This window comes from Helicoverpa zea, chromosome 22 (genome assembly GCF_022581195.2).
Source record: "Helicoverpa zea isolate HzStark_Cry1AcR chromosome 22, ilHelZeax1.1, whole genome shotgun sequence".
NCBI classification, from domain to species: Eukaryota; Metazoa; Arthropoda; class Insecta; order Lepidoptera; family Noctuidae; genus Helicoverpa; species Helicoverpa zea.
This window is the reverse complement of record NC_061473.1, coordinates 8,750,931-8,771,383: the sequence shown is the minus strand read 5'-3', so window position 1 is coordinate 8,771,383 and position 20,453 is coordinate 8,750,931. Positions and strand designations below refer to the sequence as shown.

At 37.7% G+C, this 20,453-nt stretch overlaps 2 protein-coding genes across 2 annotated transcripts; both read right to left on the bottom strand.

Moving 5' to 3' along the window:
- Positions 1 to 3,004: 3,004 nt before the first annotated feature.
- Positions 3,005 to 9,624, bottom strand: LOC124641145 (histone-arginine methyltransferase CARMER). Its single transcript, XM_047179136.1, has one exon. It carries the CDS (start codon positions 9,472 to 9,474, stop codon positions 7,876 to 7,878), a length of 1,599 nt encoding a protein of 532 aa, XP_047035092.1. The 5' UTR covers positions 9,475 to 9,624; the 3' UTR covers positions 3,005 to 7,875.
- Positions 9,625 to 10,537: 913 nt separating this feature from the next.
- On the bottom strand, positions 10,538 to 20,260 carry LOC124641144 (trafficking protein particle complex subunit 12). The gene is made up of 12 exons (XM_047179135.1): positions 20,059 to 20,260; positions 19,706 to 19,962; positions 17,957 to 18,037; positions 17,719 to 17,799; positions 17,100 to 17,280; positions 16,445 to 16,602; positions 15,951 to 16,094; positions 15,356 to 15,499; positions 14,799 to 14,907; positions 14,579 to 14,636; positions 11,963 to 12,086; positions 10,538 to 11,566 (listed from the first exon to the last, which is right to left on the bottom strand). Exons 1-12 carry the CDS (start codon positions 20,186 to 20,188, stop codon positions 11,321 to 11,323), a joined length of 1,713 nt encoding a protein of 570 aa, XP_047035091.1. The 5' UTR covers positions 20,189 to 20,260; the 3' UTR covers positions 10,538 to 11,320.
- Positions 20,261 to 20,453: the final 193 nt, after the last annotated feature.

Genomic DNA, 20,453 nt, shown 5'->3' with positions numbered 1-20,453 from the left:
TTTAATTTGTTTCAATGAACACTTACATTTTTATGTCTATTTGTTCCCTCAAGGCTCCGAAACTACTGAACCGATTTCAAAAATTCTTTCACTATTCAGAAGCTAGACTGACTCTCAGTAAACATGGGCTATATTTTATCCGGGTACGAGGTCAAGTTTCACCGGAACGCGAAATAAACCGTGGGGAAACAGCTAGTTGAGGTGAGGATACAAAGATTTATAGAATTAAATGTTTTTCTTGTCAATAATGATTAGTAGGTGGCGTGACCGTGATGACAACAAATTAATAGGCAGATACGAAATGACGACACGATAGAAGTAGAAATATTATATAAATAAGCATGACTTTGCTCTCTGTTGAATGATGAGAACAATGGACTTTGAATTATATTACATATGTAGTTAGACACCTATTTAAGTCGGAATGTACCAACATGATCAACTTCATTGAACATCCTTGGCAGTCGTTAGGTACGGGTAGTCAGACCAGTAAGTCTGACGCCAGTCTACAGTCTGACCAAGGGGTTATCGGGTTTCCCGGATAACTGGGTTGAGGAGGTCAGATAGGCAGTCGCTCCTTGTAAAACACTGATAGGTACTTAGCCGCATCCGGTTAGACTGGAAGCCGACCCCAACATAGTTGGGAAAAGGCTCGGGAGATGATGTACTAATATGATCAAAGTACAGTCATAAAACGAAGTAACGAAACACTTAAATAGGTAGGTACCTAACTATATGATCTGCTACAATTATGACGACTGCCTAAGTAACAAAATAATTTTGGCATCAGAGAATACAAATCACCTCGTTGCCGCGGCAAGTTGTCGCGCAGCGGGCGGAGCTCCGGCGCGATCTCATGGTGGCCTGGAGGGAGCGACTGTCGCAACCCAGTGCAGGGCACGCCACCATCGTGGCGGTAAGCCCCTCTTTGAGGAGTGGCTCGGGAGGAGTCACGGCGCCCTCACGTACCGCATGACGCAGGTCCTCACCGGACACGGTTGTTTCGGGAGGTACCTGCACCGCATCGGTCGTGAGGAGGCGCCCGGGTGTCACCATTGTGCGGACAGCCCCGAGGACACGGTGGACCACACAGTCCAGGTGTGCCCCGCATGGGAGGGGCACCGCCGGGTCCTCGTCAAGGCTTTGGGCGGCGGCGACTTCTAGCGTCCGGCCCTGGTTCAGGCCATGGTCCGGGGCGAGAGGGAATGGGATGCCGTCGCCTCCTTCTGCGAAGCGGTCATGCTCGAGAAGGAGGAGGCGGAACGCCAGAGAGTTCGCACCTCTCATCCCGGCCGCCGCGCTGGACCAGGTAGACACCATGGGCGCCGGGTGTCGCGAGATGACTCCCGGCCGCCGCGCTGGACCAGGTAGACACCATGGGCGCCGGGTGTCGCGAGATGACTCCCGGCCACCGTAGGCGTGGGTCTGTGGGCGGTGAGTTCGGGTGGCTCATCGTCCCTCTGTCTGCTTAGACGACACACCCGTGTCGACGGCGCGCGTTGTTCCACGCGCTCCTCAAAGAGATGTCAGCAACCCCAGCGGGGCCCAGCAGGGCCAAGGCCTGCCGGGGCTGCGGGTTGTTCGAAAGAGATACCGCGGCCCTGGTACATAAAAGGCCTATGACGGAACACGACGGTTTTTAGTCAGTAAGAGTCTGACACTCCCTCACCGCTGCTAACCCACAGCGGGAGGGGTCATTTGATGATTTTTAACGTCGGAAAAAAAAAAAAGCTTAGTGTAAAGGCATTTTGAAATTTCAATGGTGTTAATGATTTTTGGTGTTGTAGGACCTATCCGTTGGTAAAAAAGGCTGATGATTATTGTGTATTGTTTTTCTTTTGTTGTTGTCTGTACCTGTTTTAAAGGTAATGCACCTACGTCACAGCTACATGATAAGATAGGTACTTCTAAGTAGGCACCTATCTACTTCATCTGAGTGTCGGCACGTGTCAGTTATCTTAGCAAATATTGAGAAAAATAAAAACAATAGTGACTCAGGCATAACACCTACGTAGTAAACACAAATGATTGTTCTAATGCAATAATAACGAACAATAACAATAGGTAATGAATTACTTAAATAATTTTCCTGCAAGGAATATTCAAGGAATTAAACTGAGTTTGTTTACGGTCCTGTAAAATCATACATTTTGGACAACTAAGGCTTATAGGTATTATTATAATCAACTTTAAGAATGCATAATTATGCATTTCTTCTTCATCAAATCACTTCTAAAGTAATAAATACATATATACAAATATTATAAAGCTGAAGTCTTCGTTTGCTTGAACGCGCTAATTTCAGGAACTACGGCTACGATTTGAAGAATTCTATCAGTATTGATAGCCGATTTATCAAGGAAAGGGTACTATATAATATACCTGGTTCGTGCAGAAGTTAAAGAAGCTAGTAGAACTATATTTCTTTTATATAGGGCAAATCAACTAAATAACACAGGTATACCAAAGTATCTACTTATTAATCTTTCCTAGAAACAGCAAATCAATTAATTTGCCGTATCTTTATCGATAAAATAAAACACGAAAAGATTGTTTAGTTCCTACATGTTTACCTAATAACTCGCAGTCGTTACCTGGCCGGCTGCCAAGATAGATCTTACCTACGCTCGCTAAAATTATCTTCCAGACATTGATGATCAGTTTGCGAAGATTTTACCGGCTTTTATTTGCGGCTTTTGAAAACCTGTGCTAATCCTTCTTACAATAATATAGAAATTGGTTTGTTTGGATGAAAAAAAAATGAAACTAAGGGCCTCGATATGGATGACACTAGATACTAGGGCCCCTAGTAGCGGGCCAATTTTGGAATCGACACAGAAGTCGGATTTTTGGAAGGAAGTACCCACAAGTATAATTCTATCTTCAGGGAATTCATATTGTCTGTTTGTTCAGCAATTCTTATGTTTTTGTTTTAAAGTAGCTATGTACTTGCAAATCCTGTAAAAATATAGGACGTAGGTAACATCAAAATCAAACGAAAATATAGATTAGAATTATTTGATATAATTATTACCGAAAATTGCCGTCCAAACTTTTTCATTTTCATAATAATATTAAGTCATCGTCATTATCAACTTAGGATTACACTTTGATTGTTTACTACACAAAATTACGTGGACGTGCAGTGAAAATAATAATTAATACTTAATGTAAGAGCTTCAGGCCAAGGCTCATAGGACGGGCCTAGCGAGGCCACGGTAAGGCCCTGAGAATCGACTAGCTTATTGCTCCCCGCGTGAATGTTTACTTAAAATTAATTATTGCTTATATGCCTTCATTTCCAAGCCACATTTTCCGAGCTATAATGAGGGCTTAATTCCTAGAGTATCAAGTACACTTAAAAGCAATATTTCTAGATAAGGGACTATAATATGAGGCCACGGTGCGGTTCTATAAGCCATGGCCTGCGAAATCAACTGCCTCAGTAGGCACCACAATTGTTTGCTCTTAGACGTTTATGGTAAATTTCACAATATGTCTGCACCCACTTAGAAGCACTGCACAAGCGGACCGAAAGGTTACCGATACATATTTTTTCAAAAGAGTTTGAGTTACAAAATTACTACCACACTATTTTAGAGGACAGTTAAATGACTTCTGAGAAGTACAAAGAAACTAATTCGCACATTACTACAAAATATAAGTTTATCTTTCTAAACGATCACAGACAAGCTTCTGGTTCTAGATCCTTCGATCCGCTCCCGCAGCGTGAATAGGAACGATATCCAAAACATAATTTTCTATGTTGTCGAGAAAAAAAATGAAACTAAATTGTTCTATAATTGTCATACAGGCTACGTTACATACAAAATCAGATTCCAAATAAAAAAAAAACATATTCGAGAACTTTTTGAAAGACTGGTATTTATTTTGCGTTCCCGGAAACACTGCCATGCATGACCAGATTTCATTAAATATATTTTATAGCCCGTTTTTACGCAGGTAATGGACAACAATCGTACGAGGTCCTTAGAATTTCAAACATTTATTATTACCCAGTCTTTCAAAAACTACTGAATTTCAATCAATACAGTCTTTTAACTCTTGAATGAAAATTATCTCAAAACAGATTACACGATATTTAGGCTCGAATCCTGTCGCACGCGTTTGTCGACAGCGAACTCGCATCGCGTTGGTCCATACAATGAGCAGAGCGGAGAAGTTTTTAAACAGCTGTCTTAAGCCCGGGTAGCAGGGTTGAGGAGGTCAGATAGACAGTCGCTCCTTGTAAAACACTGGTACTCAGCTACAACCGGTTAGACTGGAAGCCGACCCCAACATAATTGGCAAAAGGCTAGGCAGATGATAATGATGGTTATACTGCAGAGTGGGCGATGACGAGATTTCTCAACTCTCTCTCTTTACCTCCGCTCCGCTTTGGAGATTGGGCTTCGCGTCCGAAATGTTGGCCGCATACGACAGACGCGTGAATCGGAATACCAGCTTATAGCCCAAGTTCATCGATAACATAAACATCAATTTTCTTAAGACAACTGTTTATTTCTTTCAAAGTAAACAGTCATTTTAAGAAAATTATGTTTATACTGTTAACTTGGGCCTAAGCATTGGAAGACAAACATTGCCAAGACAGTGGAACTCCACGATTATAAAACTATTTCTTATGTAAATCGAAGGACTATATTCTATAAACATTCAAAGAGTTAAAATACCGCTTACAATTTTTTTTAAGCATGAAATTGACCAATTGATTTGATATTTTATTATTGCAAATAAACCAAGTTTACTGGTTGTTCTTTATTTTGCTGATATAGAACCTATTTTTTGTAATGTGCCCTTTTGTCATTGTTATTCCCACTAGGCCAATTTTCAACTACCTGTATTAGAAATAAATTCAGGTAGTTGACAATGGGCCTGACCAGAAATTACCATGCTTTGTATAAAAGCCCATACAACACAATAGGCTAAACTTTTTATTCTATAGATTAACTTCTTAGAATTTTCATAGACTTTAGATAACCAGGGTGCAATTCAGCAATTCCCAAGAATTCTAAATAACCGGTGTCCAAGACTACACTCGTGTTAATATAAAGTTATTTAATCAACCAGTAAACTTAGTTTAATTTCTACATACAACATGCTAATCTCATATAATATATATACAAAAAGATTTTAATACACAACCGCGAAAAGTGATGCAAGTCAAAAAAATATCAAACGAAATCGTTGCAAATTGTTCTTATTTACATAATCTGTATTTCTAGGTGTTGCTAGAAATGAAAATTTAAGACATCCCTATTTCGTATCGAGGAATATTTCTTCATTTGTAAGGTTTTTATCTGGCAGTGAATATAATGTGGCTGAATGGTAGTTGCTATTATCCTTTTTATACTTAAGGATACATTATTATTCATAAGTTATACCAAATGGTATTAAACGTTCTAGCTTTATTAGCTAACCCTTAATGGCTGACAGGAGACCTATGTCTAGAAAATGTATGTTCTCTGAAGTGAGAATAGTCATTCATACTACAATGTCTTAGTATTATCACCTTATTCTATATGAAGTAAGCTATGATACAATTTCACTGATTATGTCAGCAATTTAATAATATCACTTTAAAACTGGTAAATCAATTGTTTACCTCTACTTACTCGGGCCCAGTTCGCCGACAAAATAAACGTTGGTTTTCTTAAAACAATTGTTTACTATTTACGTACCATTTTTAACGTGAACAGTGGTTTTGAGAAAAACGGACGTTTACGCTGGCGGTGAAAAAGTGTATGAGCGCGAAGACGTCACATACAATAGTCACTGATTAATAATTATTATAAACAAGACAGCCATCAAAATAAATTCATTTCAATTCATATCAATTAAATTTTCATTTTTAGCTCACTGATCTAACATTGGTGTTACTCTAATTAGTGGCCTAACACCTAATTAGCCAAGGGAATATAAACTCTATGATATTAACGTAAAAGTGAATTTCGTTAAATGGCAAGTGATATTGGCTTCGTAATAAATACCAATGAGGCAGGACGGGGTGCAGCGCCAATATATTATGGCAACATTTTAAATAAAAAAATAATTATGATGATTTACTTTATTTATTACCATTTTACCCCTTGAATTATTTTATTTATGGGTAAACTCACCCCAAGTTATACATTTTGCTATAATTTTGTATGGGTAGAAAATACAATTCTACTGTCCAAGTCACAGCACGCGTCTCCAATTTCTATTTAAGTCCCTATTTTAAGTTCTGGGGTGCTACAATCCCTATTGATTTATGACAGCACCTAGTCATACAGTAGATTAACTACAAGACATTAAAAGCACATATTTTTTACAATGGTCACCCCGCCCGCATGTAATCTTACTTCAAATGTTGCCAGAGTAACTAATGTGAAGTAAATTCATTATTGCTCAGAATACAAGAGAAATGAAAGTTGTTTAGGCATTTATGTAACAAGCAAACAGATACATAAATAATAATATCTAAAGTTGGTCTTAACTATAGTGACCAATTTATGTCAACAAAAGTAATTAATCAATCATACTATAAATATCACATTTGAAATGTATAAGTACTAAGTCATGCAAATTCCAAGAAGTGTTTGAATTAATCAATTAACTTGATTCAATTTTAATCATGATTAATAAACCAACAATAGTAATCGCCAAGGATAGTTAACATGTTCTATTTTACTTAAAGATGTTACAAATAAATTGGTACATTACATACTATAGAATTGATTTCAGTCTATGTGCCCTGAACAACCTTCATTCCACTTGTAGCCAGAACTGTTATGGCAACTCAATGTGATCTTCATCATACAAAATTGTCATGTTATTATTTTCTATTCTACCAAGGCTTTTGCAAGCAAACTCATTCACTCAACGCTCCTAATTTAGATCATTTATGTATCTAAGTAGTTAGATGTGTCATACAAATTGTTTACGTCTATACGGGAGAACGATTTTGCTTGCAACTTCTCAGCACGTTTTCGAGATCCATTTGTCTGCCAAATCATGAGGTAGTCATGTTATCTGATCTATTTTTGTGCAATAGAGGATCAAGCACCAATGTCTACAATGAAAATAGCAGATCCTTGCTCGCATTACTATAATGTTACCACTTACAATACAAAAGTTCACAGTATTCATAAGTTTATCAAGAAATAAGAACATGTACAATACTGATTATTTGCTCAATATCAATGTTCCAGAAAAAGAATTGATCACTTTATCCTATATTTACAAAAAGGATTTTTACACAATCTATGGCTAAAGTGCAGTGTATAAAAATATTTGACGGAAGTAAATTTTCATTATTCGCGATCTCTAGTGTTGACTGGCAGACAGAAGGTATCATTGGACTGGTTAGCACTGGCTGTGTCTACCTAACTAATGATTGAGCCTGACTCCAATAATGATAAATGAGTATTGACAATGATAAGCATCATCATTCAAATCAGCACTTATTGCTTATCCTAAATGTACTTGGACTATATTAATAGTAGTACAATTACTATCCCAGAGCTGCCTCGAGCGGGACTGTCAGCCGGCCAGTCGCGCCGATTCGCCTCCAACTATAGAATATTTACATCAGAATTTCACTTTTCTATGTGTGTTCAAATTACACTAATAAGCGTTGGTACCGCCAAAACTAAACATTCTCCGAGAAGGCTTAACTTATTGCCTTTGATTACCATTTCACTTTTTACTTAATTTACAAGGCCAGCAGAGTCTCTAGTTACATGATTGTGTCACTGTGATGTATCATAATAAATAAGTCCGCTTACACACTATAAAGTCTGAACGGAAGATAGTTCACAACCGATTACGGCGGTTTCTTATTGCCCTAAGGCGCGCTCTGCGCGACCTCTCGGATTATATGTCCCCATTTTGACTTATCCCGATCCTCTTGATGAACTCCTCCTGCAGCATCACTGTCTTGATCATGTTGGGGTGTGCTCCATAAGCCATGGTCTGATCAGGTGTGGAGCAGTACTGCTGGGCTCCATCTGTAAGCATCACGCCTTGCCCATTGGTCAGTGAAGCAGTTGACTCAATAGAGTTCCAGTATGTTTCACTAGGGGAGCTGCTGTTCACGCCGGGCGGAGGGGCCGCCGGCGCGCCAGTGTACCTGAAGTACGGGTTCTTGAGATCCAGAGTGTTTGATGAAGTGATGTTGGTACCTTCTAGGTTGATCTCCATAGTGACATCATAGCTCTGACGTTTGTTTGCTAATAGCAACACGCGACCAGTGAGTGCTTGACCCTGTTTGGCAAAGATAGGGGTCTCTAAGAGGCATCGCACTTGGTACCAATGTGTGAGTGGCTCTGTGGGGGCGGTGGACAGCCATATGTGCTGCTGTGCTCCAGCAAACAGCACATCAAACCAGAATGCCAAACCGTGGCACGTACCTGACTGTGTCAGCTCAAATCTGAAGGGAATTTCAATTCTATGTAAATCTGTCTCATGTGCATTCAAGAAGTCTACTACATGTCGTTCTGACCTCGCCATGCAGATACGAATGTCAAATGTGTCCACAATAGGCTGTCTGAAGTACTCCTTCATGGCAGCCGTGCGCAGTGCACTTAGATCAACTCCATGGAAGCAGGTTTGGTACCAGAAGTTGGCTTTGTTATACTGTTCCATGAACAGCGCGTCATCTGTGAATGGTGCTATATGGAGGTCTCCTCTTGTTGGGTACATGTTACCATTTGGTTTGAGCCACTTTTTTGCATGCAGGTATGTTTCTAACATTCGCTCATTGTACAGCATGTAGCCCATGGGCTCTGAGATGATCACGTCCACAGCCTCAGGGAGCTCAATCTCCTCGATCTTGCCAGCCACCACCGTGATGCGGTCGTGCAGCCCGTTGGCGCGCACCAGCGCCTGCGCGTGGTGGGCCATGTTACTCGCCTCCACCGCGTACACCTTGCGAGCGCCAGCCTGCGCAGCAAAGAACGACAAAATACCTGAGCCTGCACCAACGTCCAGCACCACTTTATTCTTGAAATCGTTGATGTTCGACAGTATAGCGCGTTGGTACGAGCTCGTCCTCACGTAATCCTGCATCATGTTCTGCTGTTGACTCAGGTAACCATAAAACTGGAAGTACTGCATTGCCGACGAGTCTTCCGTGCGCACCGTAAACACCGACGACGACCTGCCCGCCTTGGTCTTCGTAACGAGCAGGTGGAAGGCCTGACAGTCGGCGTCAGACGCGAACTTGAAGAATAGCGTTTCATTGTCAATCGTGAATATGTACGATTGGCCAGCGACGCGCGAGCACTCACTCTGGCTGTGGACAGGGAACTCGAGCACCTCCTGAGCCAGCACCGGGTCCGCACGAATCACTTTAACACTCAACCCCTGCGGGTCATAATCCACGTTTACGTTTGTCGGAAAATTGAAGCGCGCTGCGAGCGCACCCTCGCCACTCACCGCCGATACCGTCACCGCGCGAAACGTGTTCGCCATTTTATTGAATTGTACGCGGACTCGCGGCTAAAGTTAATATTGTCCACACGCGTTACGGCAAACAAAGAAAAATGTCGTTGAGAAGTTCAGGAGGCCGGCGTAAAATCGATCATTCACAAACTTCCTCCCTCTTTTGTCTATGGTTGGCAGCGTGCTGTTTTATTATGACTTTTTTATGCAAACATTTAGTAACGCACAGGTAAATTGAGAACAGCCAAAGATCGCAACTAAACCAGTAGGAAATAAAATAAAATATTGTTTGCAAAATAAGAATACAAAACAAAGGATTGTATTTAACTTAAAATTTTGTAAAATCAATTTTATACGTTGAAGTGATGAGATTATAAGACGCATAAAAAATTATAATCTACAGATTCATTATTGTGGTCACACTGTACCTCGAAATTTTTAGCGAATTTACCAAGAAGCTTTAATGTTATTATAGTGGAGGTTACCCCTAAGGGTGGATTTATGGTCGAACTCCGGTATTTTCAGATACATTGTAGAAATTATATTTTATTTATTAATTTGGTATATCGCCCATTTTTTTTATAAATAAGGGGAAGACAGTGAAATGAACAGTGAAGAACGGGGGTAGGATAGGACGTTGCCGTTGTACCTATACGTGCAACGTGTACCTTTGCCGAGTTAAAAAAAACATTGCACCGAGCCCTTTGAGCCGAGACCCAAGAAATTCAGATTTCTGATCTGTCGGGACATTCAGATAATAATCTGACTGACTTCTTTTTTGTTTTAATTCCCTATTTTATATATTTTTAATAGTTGATGAGAAAAACGTAAAAAATGAAAATTATATGACGTTCCGTTTCTTGCATTCTTACCTAGGTCAGCGCCATCTAGTCATCAGCTAGGAAAATAATGAAAAAGAAAATCCTTCACTGAATTGAAATTCGTTCTTACAACAACTTAACCAAAGGCGAGATTCGGCTAATTCTGTTCTGGAGACATTTGTGGAAGTCCAGAGAAGAAAATATCTTTTTTTTTCTTATTGTATGAAGGCATCGGGCTTTCTTCAGCTTGTAATCAAATAAAAATGCTTTGATATTGTATGCGTTTTTTATTGGTTTATAATAGTTTCAGGGCCGATTATTCAATCTGCCCCTAGTTCAGCAGCTATCCAATTGCATAAATTAGCCTAGAAAAGAATTTAACTATACAGTAGAGTATTAATATACATAGATTTATTTATTAGATTAGCTATTTCAATAAATTTTGTGTGTTGTCTTGGGATATAATCATAATCACACATCCACAATTTAAATTCTTATATACAAATAATATATTATTAACTATTTACATGTTCTATATTAAAATTTCTGCTAAGGAATTCACGGCTGATAGAACAATTTTATTTATGATAATATATGTAAGGCGCTCCCTAGACGGTCAATTTCATTGCGCAATGTTTTAAGCGACCAATATTTTTCCTGCAATATTGCCCAATGTTTACAAGTCTAGGGGGCCGCCTAATATAAGAAAATTAAATAATGTCAACTTCAGATTTTTTTACAAAGATAAGATTTTTGATTAAAAGCATTACAGCACTTTCGCAGTAGCGAGTTTTATCTCTTGGTTTTTCTACGGGCTACGAATTACGAGCGGTTTTAGAAAACATCTTTCGCTACGATAGCTCTTTATTTGTTGTCGGAAGAACCAAGCGACAAATTCGCTTTTGCGAAAACGCTTCTACAATAATTAGTATAATATGAGTTTTTTTATTAAATATTACCATTTTTTTTTTCTTTGAACCTTACAGCCATACCTTATTAACATAAAACCTACTTTTCATTACAGAAAGAGCTAATTGCGCGCCAAAAATTATAACCTACAATTTCAAACATTCTAAAACATTAGGTATTGTATCACTTTTATATTTACATAACATTCTTAGCAAATTAATTTTCTTTTCATTAGTTTTTGAAGATTCCAGCTCGTATAACGTACATAGGTTAATTAGAAGGCTCTCGTTTAGACCTCTTTCGGGGTCTGAATTTATGGCTTTCTGTAATACTGAAATGGCTTCTTTTAGACGACCCATGTATAGTAGACAGACGGATAAGTTGTTTGCTACCTGTGAAAAAAAAGATACAATGATATTTATATTGGCAACATTTTTAACAACTCGAGGGCACGACATGTGTTGACTACCACACAAAGTTTTAATTTGCAGAAAATTTTAGAAAATTTATTGATCGGTTTATCTATTAAACTTTATGAGCAAACTTTCGAATTTATAAAATATTCCAATATTATGAAGCTGGATAGTTTGTTTGTTTGCTTGCTTTAATGAGCATATCTTAGAAACGACTGGACTCCATAATCCAAGTCCATAATATAATAAATCCATAATCCAAGAAAGGCTTTATGCATATGTGCCCGAAGTAGTTATTGAGTGAAGCTGGCGGAAGCTAGTTTTAAAAATAAAATTGATTAATGAATAAATAACGGCTTTAGTTAATAATCATACCATAATATTAGTGGGTTCCTGGTCGGCAGCTCTGGCAAAGTTATTGTACGCCTCCTGATATTTCCCGTGCGCTATGTCGATGAGCCCGAGGTCCACGTATTCTCTCACGTCCGGGGTCGGGCAGCTGATGAAATAATATAGTGGTTAGCATTTATAATAGGGTTGTAAAAATTGGATTTTTGTTGTAAACTTTTGGACGGAATTGAAAAATACAAGACTACCGATGTTTTATCTCAATCAGAAAATTCAATCCCACCCAAAACAAAAATGTGAAAGGCTGCCAAGTTCGATAATATGGAAATCCTTCGCCTATAAAAGAAGTGAGATCTGAATAAGTACCAAGTTCCATACACATACCTCAGTTAAAAATAGTTACTTTTTAATGATGTTACTTGGCAAGTTTTCACACACCTTCTTATAAACCTACTAAACGCAATGAATCAAGTATTTAATTTTCTATTAAAACTTGCCAAGTAACATTATTAAAAAGTAACTATTTTTAACTGAGGTATGTGTATGGAACTTGGTATTTATTCAGATCTCACTTCTTTTATAGGCGATTTCATTTATTTTTGTAAGGTTGTTTATTTTATTTTTTTCTTTTGATTAAGTTAGTTAAGGAAATGTCTCATTTATACTATCTTTCAGATTTTTGAATATGCACTATGTTTCTTACAAAGAAATGAACTAGATTAACTAAATGGACTAGATTTACCAACTGACTGACATGACATGTTGTCATATTTTATGTTCGTGGATAAAAGTTACACATTCGTTATTTTCGAAAGTGACTCACACTTGGCCGTTTTCAGATTTTTACTTTACTTTGACTAAATACAAACCTTTGTAACGAATTTCAGATCGGTAGGACCATTCGAAGATATATTATATAAATATAGATAAATTTAGTTCGTTTTAGTTCCTTAGCGGTATAAGTTTACACCGGGTATAAATTTACACCTTCATTATTTTGAAACCGACTCACACTTGGCCATTTTCAGATTTTTCCCTTTACCTTGACATAAAGACCTACCTCCATGCCAAATTTCCAAAGTCAATACGACCATTGGAAGTGGTCTAGGTTTTTGATGAGTGAGTCAGTCAGTCAGTCAGTGAGTGTATAGTAAAAATAGCGATTTTCTGACGTCAATATCTCAAGACCTACAATAGGTATATTAATGAAATTTTGTATTTTAGATAAGTGAGGGGGTCTCAACAGATACTAGAAATTTGATATGCGTAAATAAAATAGATTTTGAGTTATAGGGGGGTCGAATTTGGCCCGAAATGGTTCGTGTAATATAACCCACGGCCGGTGTGTCGCTTTTTTTGCTCGAACTTGGCGGACACACTGCCGTGTGTCTAGATGCTGTTGAGGCATACTTGTGTGTAACTTTAAATGTACCAATTAATTGTGATTGGTACGTTAGTGGTATTTCTACCAATCCATTTATTGTACCAATTAGGTCTTTTAGGGTAGCAATGCCTTTTATACACTTCATTGGTACAAAGACTTTTGTACCAATTGAGCCTTTCAGCGTACCAACTTCCACTTTATATATAAAAACGCTTACATTTGATGCCTAGCTTCCCTCGCGTTGTCTAAACAAGTCATGGCGGCTCTAACATGTCCCGCTAACAGCCAGGGGCGACATAGCACGGAACATATGGCTCGCTTCTGTCCCGGAGAAGACGACTGCATTTACCGGAACGTATAATCGCAAAAATATTTCATGGGCCACGAAATTTCATTATTGTACTATGAGCAAACCACTTTTATACCCCTGACGTCTATGAATGTACAAGAGGCGTAATACCATTGATGTACCAATTAAGCCTTTTAGTGTACCACACAAAACCTTCACATTAAAAACCGAGCAGTACTAAAGTTGAAGCAATTAAGCCTATTTGGGTACCTACTAATGTCTTTTATACACTTCATTGGTACAAGAGTCTTTGTACCAATTCAGCCTTTTTGTGTACCAACCTCAACTTTGTATTAAAAACACTTACATATGATGCCTAGCCTCCCTGGCGTTGTCTAAACAAGTCATGGCGGCTCTAACATGTCCCGCTAACAGCCAGAGGCGACATAGCGCGGAAAATATGGCTCGCTTCTGTCCCGGAGAAGACGACTGCATTTACCGGAACGTATAATGGCAAAAATATTTCATGGGCCACGAAATTTCATTGTTGTACTATGAGCAAACCACTTTTATACCCCTGACGTCTATGAATGTACAAGAGACGTAATACCATTGATGTACCAATTAAGCCTTTTAGTGTACCACACAAAACCTTCACATTAAAAACCGAGCAGCACTAAAGTTGGAGCAATTAAGCCTATTTGGGTACCTACTAATGTCTTTTATACACTTCATTGGTACAAAAGTCTTTGTACCAATTGAGCCTTTTTGTGTACCATCCTCAACTTCATATTAAAATCACTTACATATGATGCCTCGCTTCTCTCGCGTTGTCTAAACAAGTCATGGTCGCTCTAACATGTCCCGCTAGCAGCCAGAGGCGACACAGCGCGGAACATATGGCTCGCTTCTGTCCCGGAGAGACTTTTAGTGTACCAAATATGACATTAAAATATTAAAATACACTTACATATGATGCCTAGCTTCCCTGGCGTTGTCTAAGCAAGTCATGGCGGCTCTAACATGTCCTGCTAACAGCCAGAGGCGACATAGCGCGGAACATATGGCTCGCTTCTGTCCCGGAGAGACTTTTAGTGTACCAACCTCGTCTTTATGTACTAAAATCACTTACATATGATGCCTAGCTTCTCTCGCGTTGTCTAAACAAGTCATGGCGGCTCTAACATGTCCTGCTAACAGCCAGAGGCGACATAGCGCGGAACATATGGCTCGCTTCTGTCCCGGAGAAGATGATTGCTGTTGTAGAGTTGTTAGTATGCGGGCTGCTTGTCTGTAGTCCTGGGGATTTAAGTGGAATTAATGAAAAGGAAAGATTTAAGGGTCATCTACAAAGTGGTTACTTTTTGTGGAGTAAAGTTTTAAGTATTAGAAAGCATTTGATAACAAACATTATAGTAGAGATAGTTGCAAAAGTTGAAGAATAGTTACCTAATGTTATGTATTACATTCTGTTGCTCCAAAAAAAAGAAATAAGTTATTGGAAGTAGGTATTTGGAAGTTGTTGACTCCGAAAGTAATAATTCTATCTGTAGGTAAAATGCTTTAGACAGATTGTGGCAAAGATTGTGGTAGCTATGCATGTTCTGTTCATATCTAAGTTGAAACCTGCAGTGGACTGAAATGAATTTTTAGTGTAACATGTATAGTATTTTGACTTTAGTTTATAACAGAAAATGAATGTGTATATAATTATACAATGAAGCTTTGTAATTGAAATATAGTTTACCTTCATAGCAATAGCACAGTTGACAAGAGAGTGATTGACTCTAGTCTCTCTGCCCATCCATAGACGAATAGACTCAGTCTTGTCTTGTTCTGATATTGTGGCTGAACCATCTTCTGTTTTACCCTCACGAAGGTTTGATAACATCTAGAAGAGAAAGTCACATTTTAAAGAAAGTACCTTATATCTTCTGGCTTTTCAAAATCGTCACAAACTTTTTACTCCTAATAAGTGTTACGTCATTGAAAAACTCTTATTAATACGCCCAAACACGAGGTAGTGGATACATACTTTATATTATAAAGCTGAAGAGTTTGTGTTTATTTGAACGCGCTAATCTCAGGAAGAACTGGTCCGATTTAAAAAAATCTTTAAGTGTTAGATAGCCCATTTATCAGGTTCTTACGATGAGGGTGAAACCGCTAACAGAAGCTAGTTATTGATACTATTGAGAAGTTCCCTTGACTCTTTTTCATCTCCATCATCAGATCAGTTTTAAATCTTCAATGTTATACGATTTTTATCAGAGCTCCAAAGAGTCTAGTACCTCCACGTGACTTAAATATCTAGAATAATCTAGAACTACATAAAAACTTACCGTCTGTATAGTGTCGAGCATAGCATACAGTCTGTCGACAGCCTCCTCCGGCTTGCCGACGTGTGCCGGCAGTTCGGCGACTAACAGTCGCAGCGAGAACGGTACCAGACTACCCGTGCGACCTTCGTATGAATCTGGGTAGAACTGAAAAATATAATTACGTATCATCATCATATTTAATCTATTGAACATAGGCTTTGCTAATATGTGGTATAAAACAAGAAAGCAGAAGATTCTCTCTTGACAAAAAAGATAAATTAAAAATGGCTGAGCCGGTTTTAATGAAACATGTCTAAGAAATGAAACACAAGCGTTCATCAGAATAACCGCATCCGAATGGTTTCATCCGTTTAAGAGTTACGATGCCACAGTTGGTGGTATGTCTGTAAGGTTTCTATTCTATTCGACTTCTATTTCAACAATTATTTTTTACAAAATCTATTTGAATTTACTAACTTAAATAATGCTGTCTTTTTATAAATTGGTCTACATACCTCATAAAACATATCAGGCTTATTAAAATCCCCGAAAGGTTCAGCCTCTTTAAGCAAGGGTTCAGTCAGTTTAATCCTCAACATGACCGCGAACCTCGTTAGCCACAGCTGCAGGGAGCGCGGCGTGTGTTTCGTGGGACGATGCATTCTGCCTACACCTGAAAAATATGGTATGATAATTAGTTCAGTACCTAAGTTCATAAACAATGTTAAAGTCAGGTTTCTTTGTGTGTTCAAGTTGAAAAAGAAAGACAGTTGTTCTAAGAAAAACAGATGTATATGTTACGTAAACAGCAACTAAAGACCGTCTTAGGAGCTCTGTATGTCCGAAATTGGCTATTAGTGATTTCACGGTAGCCAAAAAGTAAGAACAAAATAATAATGCACAGGCGCAAAGAGTCAAATGTATACTTCAGTGAAGCAAAGTTATTTGATGAGAACTGTAATGGTTGTGTAATTTAAGTTGAGAAACATGAAGATAAGTATACACTTCTTTAGAAGCAAAACTACAAAATCCTATAAAAATAAGAAGCAGCCTGGTAGAAAAGCATAGAATATTGTTGAGACCTTTCCAAAACTGTCACAGAAGGCAGTTGATCCAATGTCTAGACGTCACAGAATATGGCAAAATAACTAAAACTGCCCTCTTTCTCACCTTGTCCAGCAGCACTGATCAACACATGTGTAAGATTAATAGCAGCCCTCAGATACCCAGTTCTCAGTAGCTCCCTCAGTCCCGCCTCGTCGCGACTCACATGTTCCGCGCGGACGACGCCGCGGCTACCAGCGGAGCTCACTCCTAGGTACTTTACTGCTACCTCTTGAAGTGCGTCGGCCTGAGAATTAAATGTATGTGGATTGTATAACTTTGTGATTAGTGTATTTGGTGAGAATGTACACATACCTATTATCTTGTTTACTGAGTGAAAGTTTAATCAAGCCAGCATGACAGAGGTAGACAATGTAGTAATACTTATTACAGAAAGGTACAGAACAAAACAACTTCAAGGCAAAAGTCTGTCTGCTACAGTTTTAAGGGAAACAGAGAGTGGTGGATACTGTGGATAGTTCCTTTATGATTGTATTGTAATTGCGGGAAATAATTACTATCAAAATAAAATGATGGCAAAAATGTGATATTGACAATTTTGTTGCAAAATTATTCAATGGTACATAGTCTGCATGGTACAAAAATAGTTGAATGGAAATTGAATAAAAGTAAACTTGTCTGAATGGTACAGAAATATGTTAATAATATTTATTAATACACTTACCAATTCCTCTTCAAGCACTAGGCCTGGCATTGTGAGAACTTCTCTCTCAGGGAAGAACGAGCCTTTAGGTGACGACTGAGCCTGGAAAATTATTATATTGGGGAATTATTATATTTTATTAATGTTCCACGAAAGTCTTATGTAAACAAATAGGCAGTATTTACCAAATAAATATTAATTATATTATAAAGAAAAATATAGAAAACTAAGTTGTTTCCTGCGATATGTCCCTATGTACCTTCATAAGTGTCTTCTTAGCTTCCTCATTGGGTAGCCAGGCATCCCTCCTTCTATCTGCCTCTTTATCCACAGGTTGGTTCTAGAAACATAGTTTTATATTACATTTTACTTACAAACTTTCCTGCTGTTCACTGTATGAATATTATATTGTGAACTTTATATAATAAATAGAGACTGACAATTGTTTGGTTTGTAAGTGTAAATAATGGACAGTTACTAAATAAAAATAATAGTTTAAAAAAACTAAAAAACACGCTTTTTATAGAAAAACGAACTAAAAAATAGGAAATAAATTTTAATGAATTTAAATTAAGAAAACAGTGTTAAAAATTTCAGTGAATATACATTAATAATAGTGTGAATACAAAAAAAAATATTAAAAAAAAAGCGTGGGGTGCATGGTGTCAATAGTTATAAATATTTTATTGACAGATATGAGTACAGTGATTTTCATTTCGATAATATCTTAAAAAGCACCCCACGCTTTTTTTTAATATTTTTTTTTTGTATTCACACTATTATTAATTTATATTCATTGAAATTTTTAACACTGTTTTCTTAATTTAAATTCATTAAAATTTATTTCCTATTTTTTAGTTCGTTTTTCTATAAAAAGCGTGTTTTTTAGTTTTTTTAAACTATTATTTATTTTCTACTTTTTAGTTTGTTTTAAAACTATTATTTGTTTTGTAGAATTAAAATTCTCTTTAGTATACAAAAAATTGTCAATATTAGAGAAAACGGCTAAAGATAATTATTGGAAATAAAAATTAACATCGAGTCCTGCCTTATCGACTGTAGAGAAAAATTCTAGAAAATTTTAATTAATTTTCTTACCTTATCGACTATACATGAAAATTATATAAATTAACAAAAATCATATTTTGCAAATTGAAAAGCCTAGAAGTCGGTGTCTAATGGATGTTACTAAGTTAATTTTGCCACCGACTTCTAAGCCGATGCACCTAAAATTAGTTTTTTTTTCTTTTTAGTGTTTTGGGAAGTCGGTTTAATTTTTTTGTAAAAAGGTTATTTATTTAAAGCTTTTCAGTGATACGAATAGTTGTCACTATCCATACAAGTGGTAAGTTCTCATCAATACAAAGAATATAAGTCCAAACGAGGTATTTTACATATTCAGTTGTCGAGTTCCCTTGACTTTCTCTGGTCTCCATCATCAGGTCAGCTCCAAACCTTCAATGTTGCATAGGTCTTGTCAATACGAATAATTTAAGCCCAAACACGAGGTAGTTTACATATTCAGTTGTCGAGTTCCCTCGACTTTCTCTGGTCTCCATCATCAGGTCAGCTTCAAATCTTCACAGTTGAATAGTGCTTTTAGGCGTACACCTGAGTGTTAAGTTTTTACCCTATGTATGCCTACAAGTTTTGAAGCTTGCCCTCGATTTCTCAGGGTTTCCATCATCAGATCCTGACCTGATGACTATGGGACCAACTGGCAGCTATTCCAAGTCGAACAAAAAAAGAATCACGTAAATCGGTCTATAAACCTCGGAGTAATCGATGTGTATGTGTAACCTCCTCCTTTTTGGGAAGTCGGTTAAAAATGAAATAATTTTATCAAATTAGTGTATTGTCATCGGTCCTCAATAAATCTACAAAGTTTGAACGGAATCTGGCTGTTTAGTGGGTCAAAATCGCGCCCAAAGAAGTCGGTTACAAACAAACATACAAACCTACAAACATACAGGTGAAGCTAATAAAAAGCGTGTAAAAAAAAACTTACTTTAATACTTAACCCATCCAATGCTTCTGTAAGTATACTAGGACTAGCTATAGTACTTTTAGTGGGAACTATTTGAGGTTCAGGGCCTATAGTGTCGAAGAACGTCGAGGGATCAGGTAAACTCGCCGCCGGTACCGCAGTAGAACCACTCACAGTAGGTAAAACATTCGTAAATGTCATCTCTTCAGGCACTTTTTGTTGACTAAAAGATGCACTCATGTTTTGAGGAAAAATGCTGCCTGATGTTGATTGGTTACCTAGATAACATAAATAAACTCATGTATTCTTTAAATCATTAGTGATTTGTATAGTTTTATTAGAAAAACAATCGTAAAATGTAACTGTAATGTTACCTTCTGATTCGCCTAAATAAATACTCTGTATCATATCAGAGGGCGATGTCCCGATTTCATCGAAAAACTGGGAGGCGGGAGGAACTTCCTTATCGCCGAAATATTGACTCAGCGATGGTTTATTATCCATTTTTACTGTTTATAATTCGCCCTTATCGCTAGAATTGCTCGTAGATAACAGAAAATGACGTGACTGACGTTGACATTTCATTTTTTTTTATACACAGTCAGTCTGGTATTGTTTATTTTTATTTTGGGAGTATAGGTTTTTTGAGCTTCTGGCATAAGAGCCACCCTGGCCGATAATCGGCCGTGACTCTATTTTCATAACATCCCTATTGTTTTTTTTATTAAATTGGTATCCCTGAAATAAAAACATCAAACCTGTTTGTCAA

Coding starts and splice junctions, on each gene's coding strand:
- LOC124641144 (XM_047179135.1), bottom strand. CDS start 20,188: ATGGATAATAAACCATCGCTGAGTCAATATTTCGGCGATAAGGAAGTT. Junction 19,963..20,058: donor TTATTTAGGCGAATCAGAAG/GTAACATTACAG, acceptor TATGTTATCTAG/GTAACCAATCAACATCAGGC. Junction 15,500..15,950: donor TGCTCGACACTATACAGACG/GTAAGTTTTTAT, acceptor TTTCTCTTCTAG/ATGTTATCAAACCTTCGTGA.
- LOC124641145 (XM_047179136.1), bottom strand. CDS start 9,474: ATGGCGAACACGTTTCGCGCGGTGACGGTATCGGCGGTGAGTGGCGAG.